Source organism: Canis lupus, chromosome 12, assembly GCF_003254725.2.
Source record: "Canis lupus dingo isolate Sandy chromosome 12, ASM325472v2, whole genome shotgun sequence".
In the NCBI taxonomy this organism is placed as follows: Eukaryota; Metazoa; Chordata; class Mammalia; order Carnivora; family Canidae; genus Canis; species Canis lupus.
In genome coordinates, this window is record NC_064254.1 from 20,317,735 (window position 1) to 20,330,882 (window position 13,148).

The 13,148-nt window shown below is 43.4% G+C and overlaps 1 protein-coding gene across 2 annotated transcripts in view; it reads right to left on the reverse strand.

The window, feature by feature from the left end:
* The window catches only part of TRAM2 (translocation associated membrane protein 2), an 83,661-nt gene that overhangs the window by 28,455 nt on the left and 42,058 nt on the right, over positions 1 to 13,148 (reverse strand). For both annotated transcript variants that reach the window (XM_025419022.3, XM_025419023.3), the window contains one exon: positions 12,542 to 12,605. In XM_025419022.3, the coding sequence (XP_025274807.1) occupies positions 12,542 to 12,605 (64 nt within the window). The remainder of the gene's footprint in view (positions 1 to 12,541; positions 12,606 to 13,148) is intronic.

Sequence of the window (13,148 nt, forward strand, 5' to 3'; positions counted from 1 at the left end):
AATGCAAAATGGACCCCCTCTTTGGAAGGGCAATTTGGCAATTTCTATTGAGATTACAAGTGTATCAACCCTTTGATGTGGCAACTCCACGTCTGGGAATTTATCTTCTAGTAATACCTGCCATGTTCAAAATGACATGTGTACAAGGTTATGCACCACAGTACTGTTTTTAACAATAAAGTAATGGCAGCAATCCAAGTTGTTTTCATCTATTGGGGCCTAGTTAAGTAGATGATGGTTCCAAGGCACTGGAGCACTCAGACTGCGGCTGTGGACCAGCAACACCAGCATCATCTGTAAGCTCCAAAATGAATGTTGGTGCAGATCTACCCCAGGCCTGTTGGGTCAGAAAATGCCAGGGATGGCCCAGGACTTTACATTTAATGACATCTCCAGGTGGTTCTGATGCACACCGAAATTTAAGAAGTATTGACATAAACAATGGAGCTCTTTTTAAAAATAAGAAACAAAGATCAAGAATGGGGGAAACTAATCAGGAGATTAAGAAAGCAGAATAATGGTGGCTTGGGAGGGGGTATTGGCCAGGAGGAAGCTGGGAGCACCATATCTTGATCTAGGGGATGGTGGCATGGGTGTGCACCTATGTACAAATGCACATGCTGTACCCCTAAAGAACATGTGTGTTTCGCTGCATGTGCTATACCCCAATACATTTGTGAAGAAAACAATGAAGCTCTCCACACGTTGACGTGGAAAGGTATCTGGGATGAATTACTTTAGCGGGGGAAAAAAGGTATAGAACATACAGTATTCTACTGGTTATAGGAGGAAAAGAGAAAAGAAACGTGTATTTGTGTGTGCATAAAGAAATAGTGGAAGGTGAGAGGAGAAATCCAGGAAGGGCACATAGGAAACAACAGGGATTATCCACAGGGGATGCAGGTGTCAAAGGAAGAGAGTTCAAGGTAGGAACAAAACGGTCACACTGACTTTTTTGGACAGGTTAATGTATTTTCTAGTTAAAAAATAATCTTTAAGTAACTAAATGTTTAAATTCTTCTGCTTTGTATGGATAAAATGAAAATGTGATGTCTTTCCCACCTCATTGATTTTTTTTTTTTTTTTTTTTTTAAACCACAGGGACCCGGACCAGGCATGGAGAGACCTGAAGCTCATTTCTGGAGCAGCTACTTGTCCATCAAGTGATCCAGGGTCTCCCTGCCTGCACTTAGCCCCCTGGACAAGGAGGATAATACCATCTACCTTTTCTCACAAAGCTATAAGGATGAAACAGATAACTGACTTATAAACTGTAAAGTGCTACACAAACAGATGGCATCATTAGGACCACTTCCCTCAGAATCAGAAGGCAAAAGAACAGAAGTGTCACCATGCACCACACACAAAAAGTACTCCCATTAGGGTGCTTATTTAGGGTAAAGATCACAAACGACAACCACGAGGCTTTTATTGAACACATGCTCTCTGCCAGGCGCTGTAGTGAATATATCTTGTAAGTGACATCATTCACCTCTCACAGGAATCCTGAGTATTCTTCTCATTTTACACAGACAGCAGCTGAACGCTAGAGGCCAGCAACTAGTGAGGGGTGGGCCAAGACCCCAACCATGCTGCCAATGACAGGGCCAAGGCCTTCTGGCTTCCTGACTCCCCTTCAAATCACACAGATGGTGCATCCGTTAAACCCTGCAGGTCTGCTTCTCCCCGAGGTGCTGGAGAGAGTGGGGCTGAGGGCAGGCAGGGGGCACAGAGCCCCGAAGGGCAGCATTCGGACCTCCACCCCTACTCTGTCTGGCCACGCTGCCAGGCCACGCCCTCCCTGACCTCCCGACGGAAGATGTGGCCAGTGGCACCTGCACTACACCCACCACCGTGGTTCTCACATGCACTCAGCAGTTAGGAGTTGAAATATGGTTTCCCCCACCCCCAAAAATGATTACATCCTAACCTCTACCACCTCAGAATATGACCTCATTGAGACACAGGTCTTTACAGAGGTCATCGAGTTAAAATGAGATTATTACTGTGGGCCTTCATCCAATTTGACTGGTGTCCTTACAGAAAAGCAAAACTGGCCATAGAGAGACGCATACACAGGCAAGACGGCCATCAATATACCAAGGAGAGAGGCCTGGAACAGAGTCTTCAAATGAATCAGCCTGCCAACATCCTGATGCTAGAACTTCTAGCCTCCAGAATTGTGAGACAATAAAGTTCTGTTATTTAAACCATTTGGTCTGTGGTACTTTGTCACAGCAGCCCTAGCAAAAAATATATACCCCTATACAATCCTTCCTCACCCCCCACCCCCGCCCCAGTTAACCAAAGATCTAGCCAAGGAATCATCACGGACGATTACATGACTTGGGATAGATCTTCCCCAATTTTCTAGTAAGAGAGACAAGGAAATAATACTTTGATGATGTAAAAAGATGTAGCAAAATGAGAGAAGCAGTAAAGAGAAGCCGGAAACAAAGGGCCTAACTTTGGAATTATTTCTTTGATGCACCATTCCTTTTTTACAAGGCTGCAATCCCCACTTCCCACCCCAGCCCCCAGGGCCTTCAGGGAAGAAATACAGCAGTAACTCCTAGATGCCAAGCACACACTCAGCCCACACTACAGTTCACAAATATGAGGCTTCTATGTACAACCCACCTGGGCAGACAACATACAGCATGGAGAGAATGCCTACTGGGACGGAAAGTGTGAGCTTTTAAAAAACTGGAGGTGCTGATGGGTTGGTTCACCTTGTGAAAATTCACTGAGCTGACCACTTATGGTCCATCGACTTTTCTACACAACTGTGATGCTTAATAACAGGTGCCCTCGTCTGAATGTGTCCCCCCACCCCTCTAAATTCACATGTTGGAGTCCTAACACCCTACAGCCAATGCAACGATGTTACAGGTAGGGGCCTTAGGGAGGCTTAGATCATGAGGTGAAGCCTTCCTGGATGGGACTAGGGCCTTATAAGGGAACCCACAGTGCTCCCTGTTACTTTGTTTAAGCAGACCAGAGGAAGGCAGTAAGTTTAATAATAAGTTTTGGTTTACTGTAGGGGGGTGGAATCAAATCCAGGACTGGCTATAAGTCCTGGTCAGAGGCTTCCCACTCTTTTTCAGATGACTGACCAATAAGGCCAGGGACACTGGGAGATGTGATTTATTTTCTTATTCATATAGACCGGACCTGAGGGCCAAAGGGAACCTTGGTGGTTGTTTCACCAGAGAGGCCAGGACAGAGCTAAGTCTTTGCCTCCCTGGTTAGGTCCCCCCCACCCTGCCCTACTTAGCAAACCCAGTCTTCCGATGGCTTGCCTGGGTCCTGGTGCTGCATGGGGTGTGACCAGCCCAGCCTGTGGCATGTCCCTGGGAAGTTGTCTCAGTCCCCTCAGCAGGAAAAGGATGGGGCCAGGCTAGGTAAGCCTCAAATACCCTCCATCTGGGAAGACCGCAGGTCCAGGTTGGGTAGCTTGCTCTGTAATCAAGCAAGGCTCCATTGCCAGAGCCACTGCTGCCCACCTGTCTCTTCCCTTTTGTCCCCCACAAGCTTATCTTACAAACCGGGGCTCAGTCCGATATGTGATGCCAGGCTTTCAAGTACATGATACAAGCAGGAAACAAGATGAATTCCTGCCAGGCAGCGCAAGAAACAAAAACACACTCTGAGCCCTGGACAAAGGCTTTCAGCTGAATGAGGCCTGAAAACCATCTGTCTTAGGTGGTTTTATGGGGCAGTGTGTCTTGTCCCACCAGGGACTAGGAGAACCACAGCCAAGCTATAGTATGGGAGGTCCCTGGCCTTTCCATCGCTAGCTGCAAAATGCTGCCATAAAGCCACCTAGGACCGTGTGAGCCAGGGAATGTGTCCTTGTCACCTGTGAGGACTACAAAACAAACCCTTCTCCTGAAGGGGTCCCTCACCCTCAGCCTTTTTGTTCGAGGTGTGCAGCAACAGACAGGCCCAGGAATGTAAAGCTACCATGACCCGTGCCCACACTGCCTTACAAACCTAGCTGTGACTTCTTGGGGAGCTGCGGTCCAGCTCAAAACCAAATCCACCCTGTGGTACTCTTCACCTTCCTCCACCTCTCAGACCACAGAATCCTTGAGAAACTAAAAGTGGAAGAAAACAGGAAAACGCAAACAAGGTATAGGATTTAGTGGGTCTCCCTGTGTTACCTTTGAGGTCGGAAGCACAGGATCATTTGAAAGCCTGCCTGGTACTTTATTATGCAGGGCACTGAACAGCACTTCCAGTGTTCACAGGAATCACCTATGGATCTCCTTACACAGCAAGATCTGCGAGCATCTGGGTGGCTCAGTTGGTTAAGTGGCTGACTCTGAGTTTCCACTCAGGTCATGATCTCAGGGTCCTGGGATCAAGCCCCGAGTTGGGCTCCATGCTTAGCAGGGAATCTGCCAGAGGATCTTCTCTCTCTCTCCCTCTGTCCCTCCCCCACCCCTCTCAAATAAACATATATTTTTTAAAAAAACAAGATCTGATGTAATAGTTGTGGGGTGGGGCCTGGGAATCTGCATGTCTAACAAGTTCCCACGTGATGTGAATGACGTGGGTCTGTAGACAATCTGAGTGGCAAACACTTAAGAGGACTTTCAGGACTTCCTGTATTCAGGAAACACTTGGGGTTGAGACTGAGACCATAGCTGTCAATTTTGCAGATGAAGGATACACACAACAAATGTTAAGTGGTCCACCCAAGACAATTCAGCAAATTAGTAGCACAATCCAAAACAATCTTGCAAGTGCTCAACCTATTTGGAGTGACCTGCTCTGGATAAGATGGAAGAATCTGTATAAAAAATCTTTTTCTGAGCTTTTAGGTTCTATATATTTCTGGCCCCAACATCAACACCTTGTGCTATTTTCCTCAGAAAGAAAACTCAGTGTCTAGTAAGACCAGAAACTAGACATTTTATTTTTTGCCAGAGCTGGGCAGAGTGTATGGTTTCCAGACAAAATATAAGATGACCGAGGCACTTGGATGGCTCAGTCAGTTAAGTGTCCAACTCTTGGTCTCAGCTCTGGTCTTACTCTCAGGGTCATGAGTTCAAGCCCTGCCCAGAGTGGAGCCTACTTAAAAAAAAAAAAAAAAAAGACCAGTTAAATTCAAATTTCAGATAGATAAGGATAATTTTCTAGTATAATTATGTCCCATGTATAATCTGGGATATACTCAACTAAAAAAGAAAATATTCACTCTTTATGTGAAATTCAAATTTACCTGGTGGTCCTGGATTTCTGTTTGCTAAGTCTGGTAACCCTAACAGGGTAGTAATGGGAACAAGGATAGTATGGATTCATTGGTAACAAGGAACACTTCCTGCTTCATTGCTGTTGACCCTAAAGAAAAACAAGGATGGCGGGCATGCCATCAGGATGAACAATTTATTACTACAATAATAATGCCTACTTCCTCTTTTAGCTCATCCCTCTGAATGGGGCTTAATCTTCATAACCAGCTCATTATACTGTGACAAAATCATACATTTATGGCTAGCATTATGAGTTGAAAAACATTGCGGCAACTTCATATGTTGGAAGCCCTAACTCCCAACACTTCAGAATGTGACCTTATTTAGAAATAGCATTGTAGCAGGTGCACATAGATGAGGTCACAATGGAGTAGAATGAGCCCCTAATCTAACGTGACTGATGTCCTTATAAAAACGGGAAACACGGACATGGAGACTGACATGCACACAAAGCAAATGCCATACAAGGACTGGCATTTCTGCTGCCATGAACCAGAGAACCAGCAGGCAGGACTAAGAGCTGGAAGAGACCCTTCCCAAGAGCCTGCAGAGGGAGCATGGCCCTGCTGACACCTTTATCTTAGACTTCTTGCCTCCAGAACTGTGAGACAATGACTCTCTGTTGTTAAGCCACTCAGTTTGTGGCACTTTTGTGACCTTAGCCCTATACACAGATGTGAGGAGCTGGGAGGAGGGAAGAGAGAAGGACAGAGGTGAGAAACTCATCAACGTTATCATGAAAGGAACCTGAAAACCTTGGCAAGGAAAGACGTGGGGATTCAGAAATGGTAGACCGCTTTGTAAGAACACAGCCACGGTTCTACTAAGATTCAAATTTAAATGCCAAGTTGAAAAATAAATAGATAAATGATGAATTGAGCCAGTTACACAGGATTTAAAGAAGAAACCTTAGAAATCAGAATTTACCCAGGTTATGCAAAAAGGATACATGCCCAAGCACCCTCAGCTCAGCCTTAAAGAGATTTGGGAGGAGGGTTCTAAAAATCACAACCTTAACAGACCCATTATTGTGAACTGCTGTTTTCCCATGAAAAGTTTGCTTTCCTCTCATACTTACAAACCAAACATGACCATACCAAGCTGGTGCTTAAGGAGGCCCAATACAAAATGAAGCAGGCTATTCTGATTTCATTGCCCCTCTTGATTATTTGCTTGTCATATTTCGAATAGCCCCAAATGGCAAGATTTAAATAAGAGATAGGCTACTTAACAATACTTTATCCTCTCGTTCTAATGTAACTGAATCCTCCTCATTTCAGTATGGATTATAATGTACCTTCACCTTTACCCAGGCCTGGAGGACGATGCCAGGAACAGAATTCAATAACCCCACCCTAGAAAGATGCCAAACCCAGCTGGCTCCAGGTACACTGGCCTTTGTTCAGTCACTAGAATGTGCCAAGATATTTGTTTCTCACTTGAGGCCTTCACACATGCTAATCCCTGTGCCTGGAACATTCTTTCTTCTGCCTGGACCCTCTCCCTATGTCCCCAACACAATTTGCCACACATATTTAGCTCCAATGTCAGCTTCTTGGCAACATCTCTGTCCTTACTTTTTCATTTTTCTTTATCACACATAAGCTTGTCTATTCCCTTCACTACCCCTACTACAACTGTAACTTTTTATTGTTTACTTGTTTATTATCTATCCTCCCCTAATAAATGAGGAGCTCTAGGAGTAAAAAATCAGACATGTTTTGTGAACAACAACAACAACAGGGATCCCTGGGTGGCGCAGCGGTTTGGTGCCTGCCTTTGGCCCAGGGCGCGATCCTGGAGACCCGGGATCGAGTCCCACATCGGGCTCCCAGTGCATGGAGCCTGCTTCTCCCTCTGTCTGTGTCTCTGCCTCTCTCTCTCTCTCTCTCTCTCTCTCTGTGACTATCATAAATAAAAAACAACAACAACAACAACAACAACAAAAAATAGACACACAGATCAATAGAACAGAATAGAGAGCCCAGAAATAAACCTATGCTTATATGGTCAATTAAGCTATGACAAAGGAGGCAAGTATATTCGATGGAGGCAAGACCATCTCTTCAATAAGTGGTGCTGAGAAAACTGGACAGACATATGCAAAAGAATGAAAATGAAACTGGACCACTTCCTCACATCACAAAAATAAACTCAAAATGGATTAAAGACCTAAATGGAGACCCAAAACCATGAAAATCTAAGAGGAGAACACAGGCAATAATTTCACTGACATGTGCTATAGGATTTTTCTAGATAGGTCTCCTAAGGCAAGAGAAATAAAAGCAAACTCTTGGGACTGTATCAAAATAAAAAGCTTCTGCACACCAAAGCATCAACAAAACAAAAAGGCAACCTACAGAATGGGAAAATATACTTGCAAATGATCTATTTGGTAAGGGGTCAATATCCAAAATACATAAAGAATCCTTACAACTCCATGCCAAAAAAATCAAATAATCCAATTAAAACTGGATAGAGAACCTGAATGGACATGTTTCCAAAGAAGATATACACATGGCCAACAGACACGTGGTAAGTAGCTCAACATCACTAATCATCAGGGAAATGCAAATCAGAACAATGAGAGAATACCTCACCATTGTCAGAATGGTGAAAATAACAGGTATTGGTAAGGATGTGGAGAAGAGGGAACCCATGTGCACTGTTGGTGGGAATGTAAATTGGTCCAACCACTGTGGAGAACAGCATGGAGGATCCTCAAAAAACTAAAAATAAATATAGCATATGATCCAATAATTCTACTACTGGAGATTTCCCTAAAGAACATGAGAACACTCAAAAATAACACATATATGTACTCCTACGTTTATTACAGCATTATTTATAATAGCCAAGACATGGAAGCAACCAAAATGTTCATCCATAGGTGAAGGGATAAGAAAGATGTGGTGAATATATACATAAACAGAATATAAGAGAGAACAGAATACTATGCAGCCATAAAAAGAAAAATGAGATCTTGCCATTTACAACAACGACAGACTTGGAGGGAACTACATTAAGTGAAATTAAGTCAGAGAAAGACAAATACCATATGATTTCACTTATATGTGGAATCTAAAAAACAAAGCAAATGAATAAACGAAAAGCAGAATTAAGGGCTCCTGGGTGGCTCAGCTGGTTAAGCATCTGCTTCTTGACCTCAGCTCAAGTCTTGCTCTCAGGGTTTTAAATTCATGCCCCATGCTGGGCTCCACATTGGGCAAGGAGCCTACAGAAAAGAAAGAAAAAGGAGGAGGAAGGAAGAAGGAAGAAGGGAAGAGAAAAGGGAGAATCAGATCTATAAATACAGAGAACAAACTGTATTGTTCTCTGCTGGCTGCCAGAATGGAGAAGGGAAGAGTATGGGGCAAAATGGATAAAGGGGAAGGGGAGACACAGGCCTCTAGTTACAGAATGAATAAGTCATGGAAATAAAAGGCACAGCAAAGGGAATACAGTCAGTGATATTGTAACAGCACTGAATGGTGACACGTGGCACCACACCTGTGGTGAGCCTAGCACAATGTATAAACTTGTCAAATCACCATGTTGTACACCTGAAATTAATGTAGCATTCAATGTCAACTATACCCAAGTAAAATAAATTGAAAAAATAAAGTTGAAAGTTAAAATTAAAAACTTTATTTCACTTCACTCTCTTCTTGCTTGTTCAAAGTTTTGGAGAACTCAGACATAATTCTTACCTCTTTGCTCATCTATAAATAAGTCATACCCCTCCCAGATTGATTTTTAATAATCTTAAAACAATAATTTCTTCTAAAAAAGGAAGAAAGAAATCAGACCTGTTTTATAAATTACTTAACACCCAGGGCTTGGAGCACAGGAGGCACATGAACATTTGTCTGGATTGATCAATTAGTTATTTAAAACAAATAAATGAGGGGCGCTGGGCGGTTCAGTTGGTTAGGAGTCCAACTCTTGATTTCAGCTCAGGTCATGATCCCAGGGTCCTGGGACCGAGCCCCAACTCGGGTTCCACACTCAGCCAGGAGTTTGGTTAAGGATTCTCTCTTCCTCTTCCTCTGCCCCTTTCCCTGCCTCTCATTCTCTCTCTCCTTCTCCCTCTCCCTCTCTCTCTCAAATAAATATTTTTAAAAACAAAAACCGAAAAACCAAATGAGAGCATGATATGATCAATAGTGGCATACTTCCAAATCCTAGTGGGAAGCTCTTATGCTCAGAGGTTCCAGGTTCAGCTCTAATCATCACTAATCATCAGGGAAATGCAAATCAGAACAATGAGAGAATACCTCACCATTGTCAGAATGGTGAAAATAACAGGTATTGGTAAGGATGTGGAGAAGAGGGAACCCATGTGCACTGATGAAGTCTACCTTCTCATCCCAGCTGGAGATGGATTTCTCTTAGGATATCACTTGTCTGCTAATTTCTCTGGGAAAGCTGCAAACTCAAAAATTAACCCTCTGCTCATGATCTGGCTTTACAAACACAGGCATATCTCAATTTTTTGCATTTCACTTTACTGCACTTTGCAGACACTGCATTTTTTGACAAACCAAAGGCTTGACAGCAACCCTGTGTCAAGCAGGTGTATCGGTGCCATTTTTTCCAACAGCATTTGCTCACTTGTCTCTGTGTCACATTTGGTAGTTCTTAAAATATTTCCAAGTTATTCATTATGATTATGCTTGCAATGGCCATCTGTGATCAGAGATTACAACTCACTAAAAGCTCAGAAGATGGTTAGCATTTTTTAGCAATAAACTACTTTTTACTCAAGGTGTCTACTCTGCTTTTTAGGTATAATGCTATTGCACACTTAACAGGCTACAGGAGAGTGTAGACATAACTTTCATATGCACCAGGAAACCAAAAATTTCATCTGACTTGCTTTACTGCACTATTCATTTTATGACAATGGTCTGGAACCGAACCCACAGTATCTCAGAGGCCCTTCCTATAATAAAAGCATGCCCTGGTCACATGCATACCAGCTGCTGTAGCCCCCAGGACAACACTTTCTCATGGTAAATTAATAAAGCAGTGTTGGGTTATGATCTTGCATCCCATATAAACTGACTTCAGGGAGAAATGCAATGAAAATATCAACACAATATTCAATAGCTGGACCTCTCTTTATAAACTAATACACTGGCATTCTGACATTTTAAAAAGCCTGTCCATTTTAAATTTGCAAAAAAACTTAAAAACTTAGAATTTATGGGTCATAAGAATTAGATGACAGAAGATATTTTGGCAATGCATATATAAAACCTTTAAAATATACATAGTACTTGACCCAGAAATTCCAGTAATAGGAATTTATCGTGGGAAAATAACCATAAATGCATGTAAAAATTTAGTCCCAAGAATGTTTACTGTAGCACTGTTTACAACATAAACTGGAAACTTAACTATCCAATAATATGGGATTGAATAGATAATTTGTGGTAATCCCTATTAAGAAACACACTATAGCTTTCCAAAATATCTTATTGAAAAGAATAATAATTAATGGCATGGAAAAGGCTCATCATATACTAAGAGCAAAAACAGTGGATCATTATGAATCAATACTCACTAACTGGAGTGGTTAGTTGGGTGGTGGTATCATGTGTGATTTTTATCTTCCTATGCTTATCTGCATTTTATAAATTTCCTCTGAGGGTCATGTATCACACAAATGCATTTTGAAAAATGTTTATAGACAAATATAAACTTTAACCAGACACAAGAAGACAAATACTGTATGATTCCACCTACATAAGCTACCCAGAATAGTCAAACTCATAGAGGCAGTAGTAAGCAGCACCATAGTTGCCAGGGGCTGGGGATGGGGGTAGGGTGGGGAGTTACTGTTTAACGAGTTCAGAGTTTCAGTTTTGAAAGATGAAGAGAGTTCTGGAGAAGGGTGGTGGTGATGGTTGCACAACAGTGTGAATGTGCGTAACGCCCCTGAACTGTATGCTTAAAAAGCATTAAGATGCTAAATTGTATGTTATGTGTATTTTATCACAATTTTTTTTAAAAACAGAAAAAGAAAGGAACGCCTGGGTGGCTCAGTCGGTCAAGCATCTGACTCCTGATTTTGGCTCAGGTCATGATCTCAGGGTCCGGGGATCAAGCCCCATGTTGGGCTCTGTGCTCAGCATAGAGTCTGCCTGAGGATCCTCTCTCTTCCTCTCCCTCTGCCCCTCCCCCTGCTCACACACACACTCTTGCTCTCTAAAATAAATACATCGTTTTAAAAAGATAATTAAATGAGCCTCATTTGATCTAGAGGTGCCTTAGTTACTAGGATTTTCAAGAGACAGGAGTAGCTAATGTAACATTGTGTGTTGACTTTACTTCAATTTTACTTTTTTATTATTTTTATGTTTTTCTTTAAGATTTTATTTATTTATTCATGGGAGACAGAGAGAGAGAGAGAGGCAAAGACACAGGCAGAGGGAGAAGCAGGCTCCCTGTGGGGAGCCCGACACAGGACTCATCCAGGAACTTCAGGATCACACCCTGAGCCGAAGGTAGACGCTCAACTACTGCACCACACAGGCATCCCAATTTTACTTCAGTCTTTTAAAAAAGAGCGGAGGGGCAGGAATGGAGAAGACAGAACCAGACCTTGGGCCACATGGCCCTGGGCACAGCAACCCACTGTGCCTGCCAGGGCCGGAGGGCGCTTGGGGATGAGCAAGCATTGGTCTTGTCTCCTGACCACCTGCCCTGGCCATGGCAGTTCCTGTCTCTTCTCTCATGAGCCCAGAGTTCTCCTCCTCTCTTGCTAACACACCTCAGCTTGAGTCTCAGATGTAGGAACTGACTGGCTGCCCCCCAAGCACAGCTTCCCCTGGGTCTGGCTACAGGGACTGTGTCCTCCGCAGGTCATGGGTTAAGGGCTCTGCCCCCAGAATCCTTCAGCTAGTCCCTGGGAGAGTGAGGCAAAGAGGAGACTCTCACTTTGAAATCAAGATGCTTCACCTCTGTACTAAAGAATGAACTAGAATCAGCAAACAAAAATTCCTCCCTTATTCATTAAGAGGATGCCCAGCGCTCTGCAACTGAAAGAGAGGTGCAGTGACTGGTTCCTGACGGTGGGGCCTGGGAACCCCGAGAGGCAGAACCATGGGCCAAGGGCCTCACATGGCCCCAGGCTGTCTCTTAGCAGGGCTACGATGCGGCAGGCTGAGCTCTGATATCTAAAAAGATCATGCATGGACACAGGACAAGGAAGTTTTTTGAGTCCTTCAGTGTTAATGGGACGAGGGCAAGACAGAGACTCATGCTTTTCTTACCTGCTGTAGGCACGCTAATGTTATACTGAGGTAAAATAAATAGGAAGGCAGTCTTGGCGGTGACCTGTAAAATAAAGGAAAAACATTCCAATTTAGCTTCTTGGTCACATCAAAAACAAAACAAAACAAAACAAAACAAAACAACAAGTAGATCCTGCTACCAGCCCCGGGGGCCCTTCTTCCCTTTTGCATCTCAGACCCACAGATCTGTCCCACAAAGGTTTCTACCTAATGAGGAGTCAGCCTCATTTGTTTGTTTGTTTCCCCGTGTTTCTTTTTTTCTTTTAAAGATTTATTTATTTATTTATGAGAGACACAGAAAGAGAGGCAGAGACACAGGCAGAGGGAGAAGCAGGCTCCCTGTGGGGAGCTCGATGCAGGACTCAATCCCGGGCCTCGGAATCCCAACCTGAGCCAGAGGCAGACGCTCAACCACTGAGCCACCCAGGCGTCCCGCCCCGTGTTTCTTTTTTTTTTTTTTTTTTTTTTTAATTTTTATTTATTTATTTATGATAGTCACACAGAGAGAGAGAGAGAGAGAGAGAGAGAGAGAATGAGGCAGAGACACAGGCAGAGGGAGAAGCAGGCTCCATGCACCGGGAGCCTG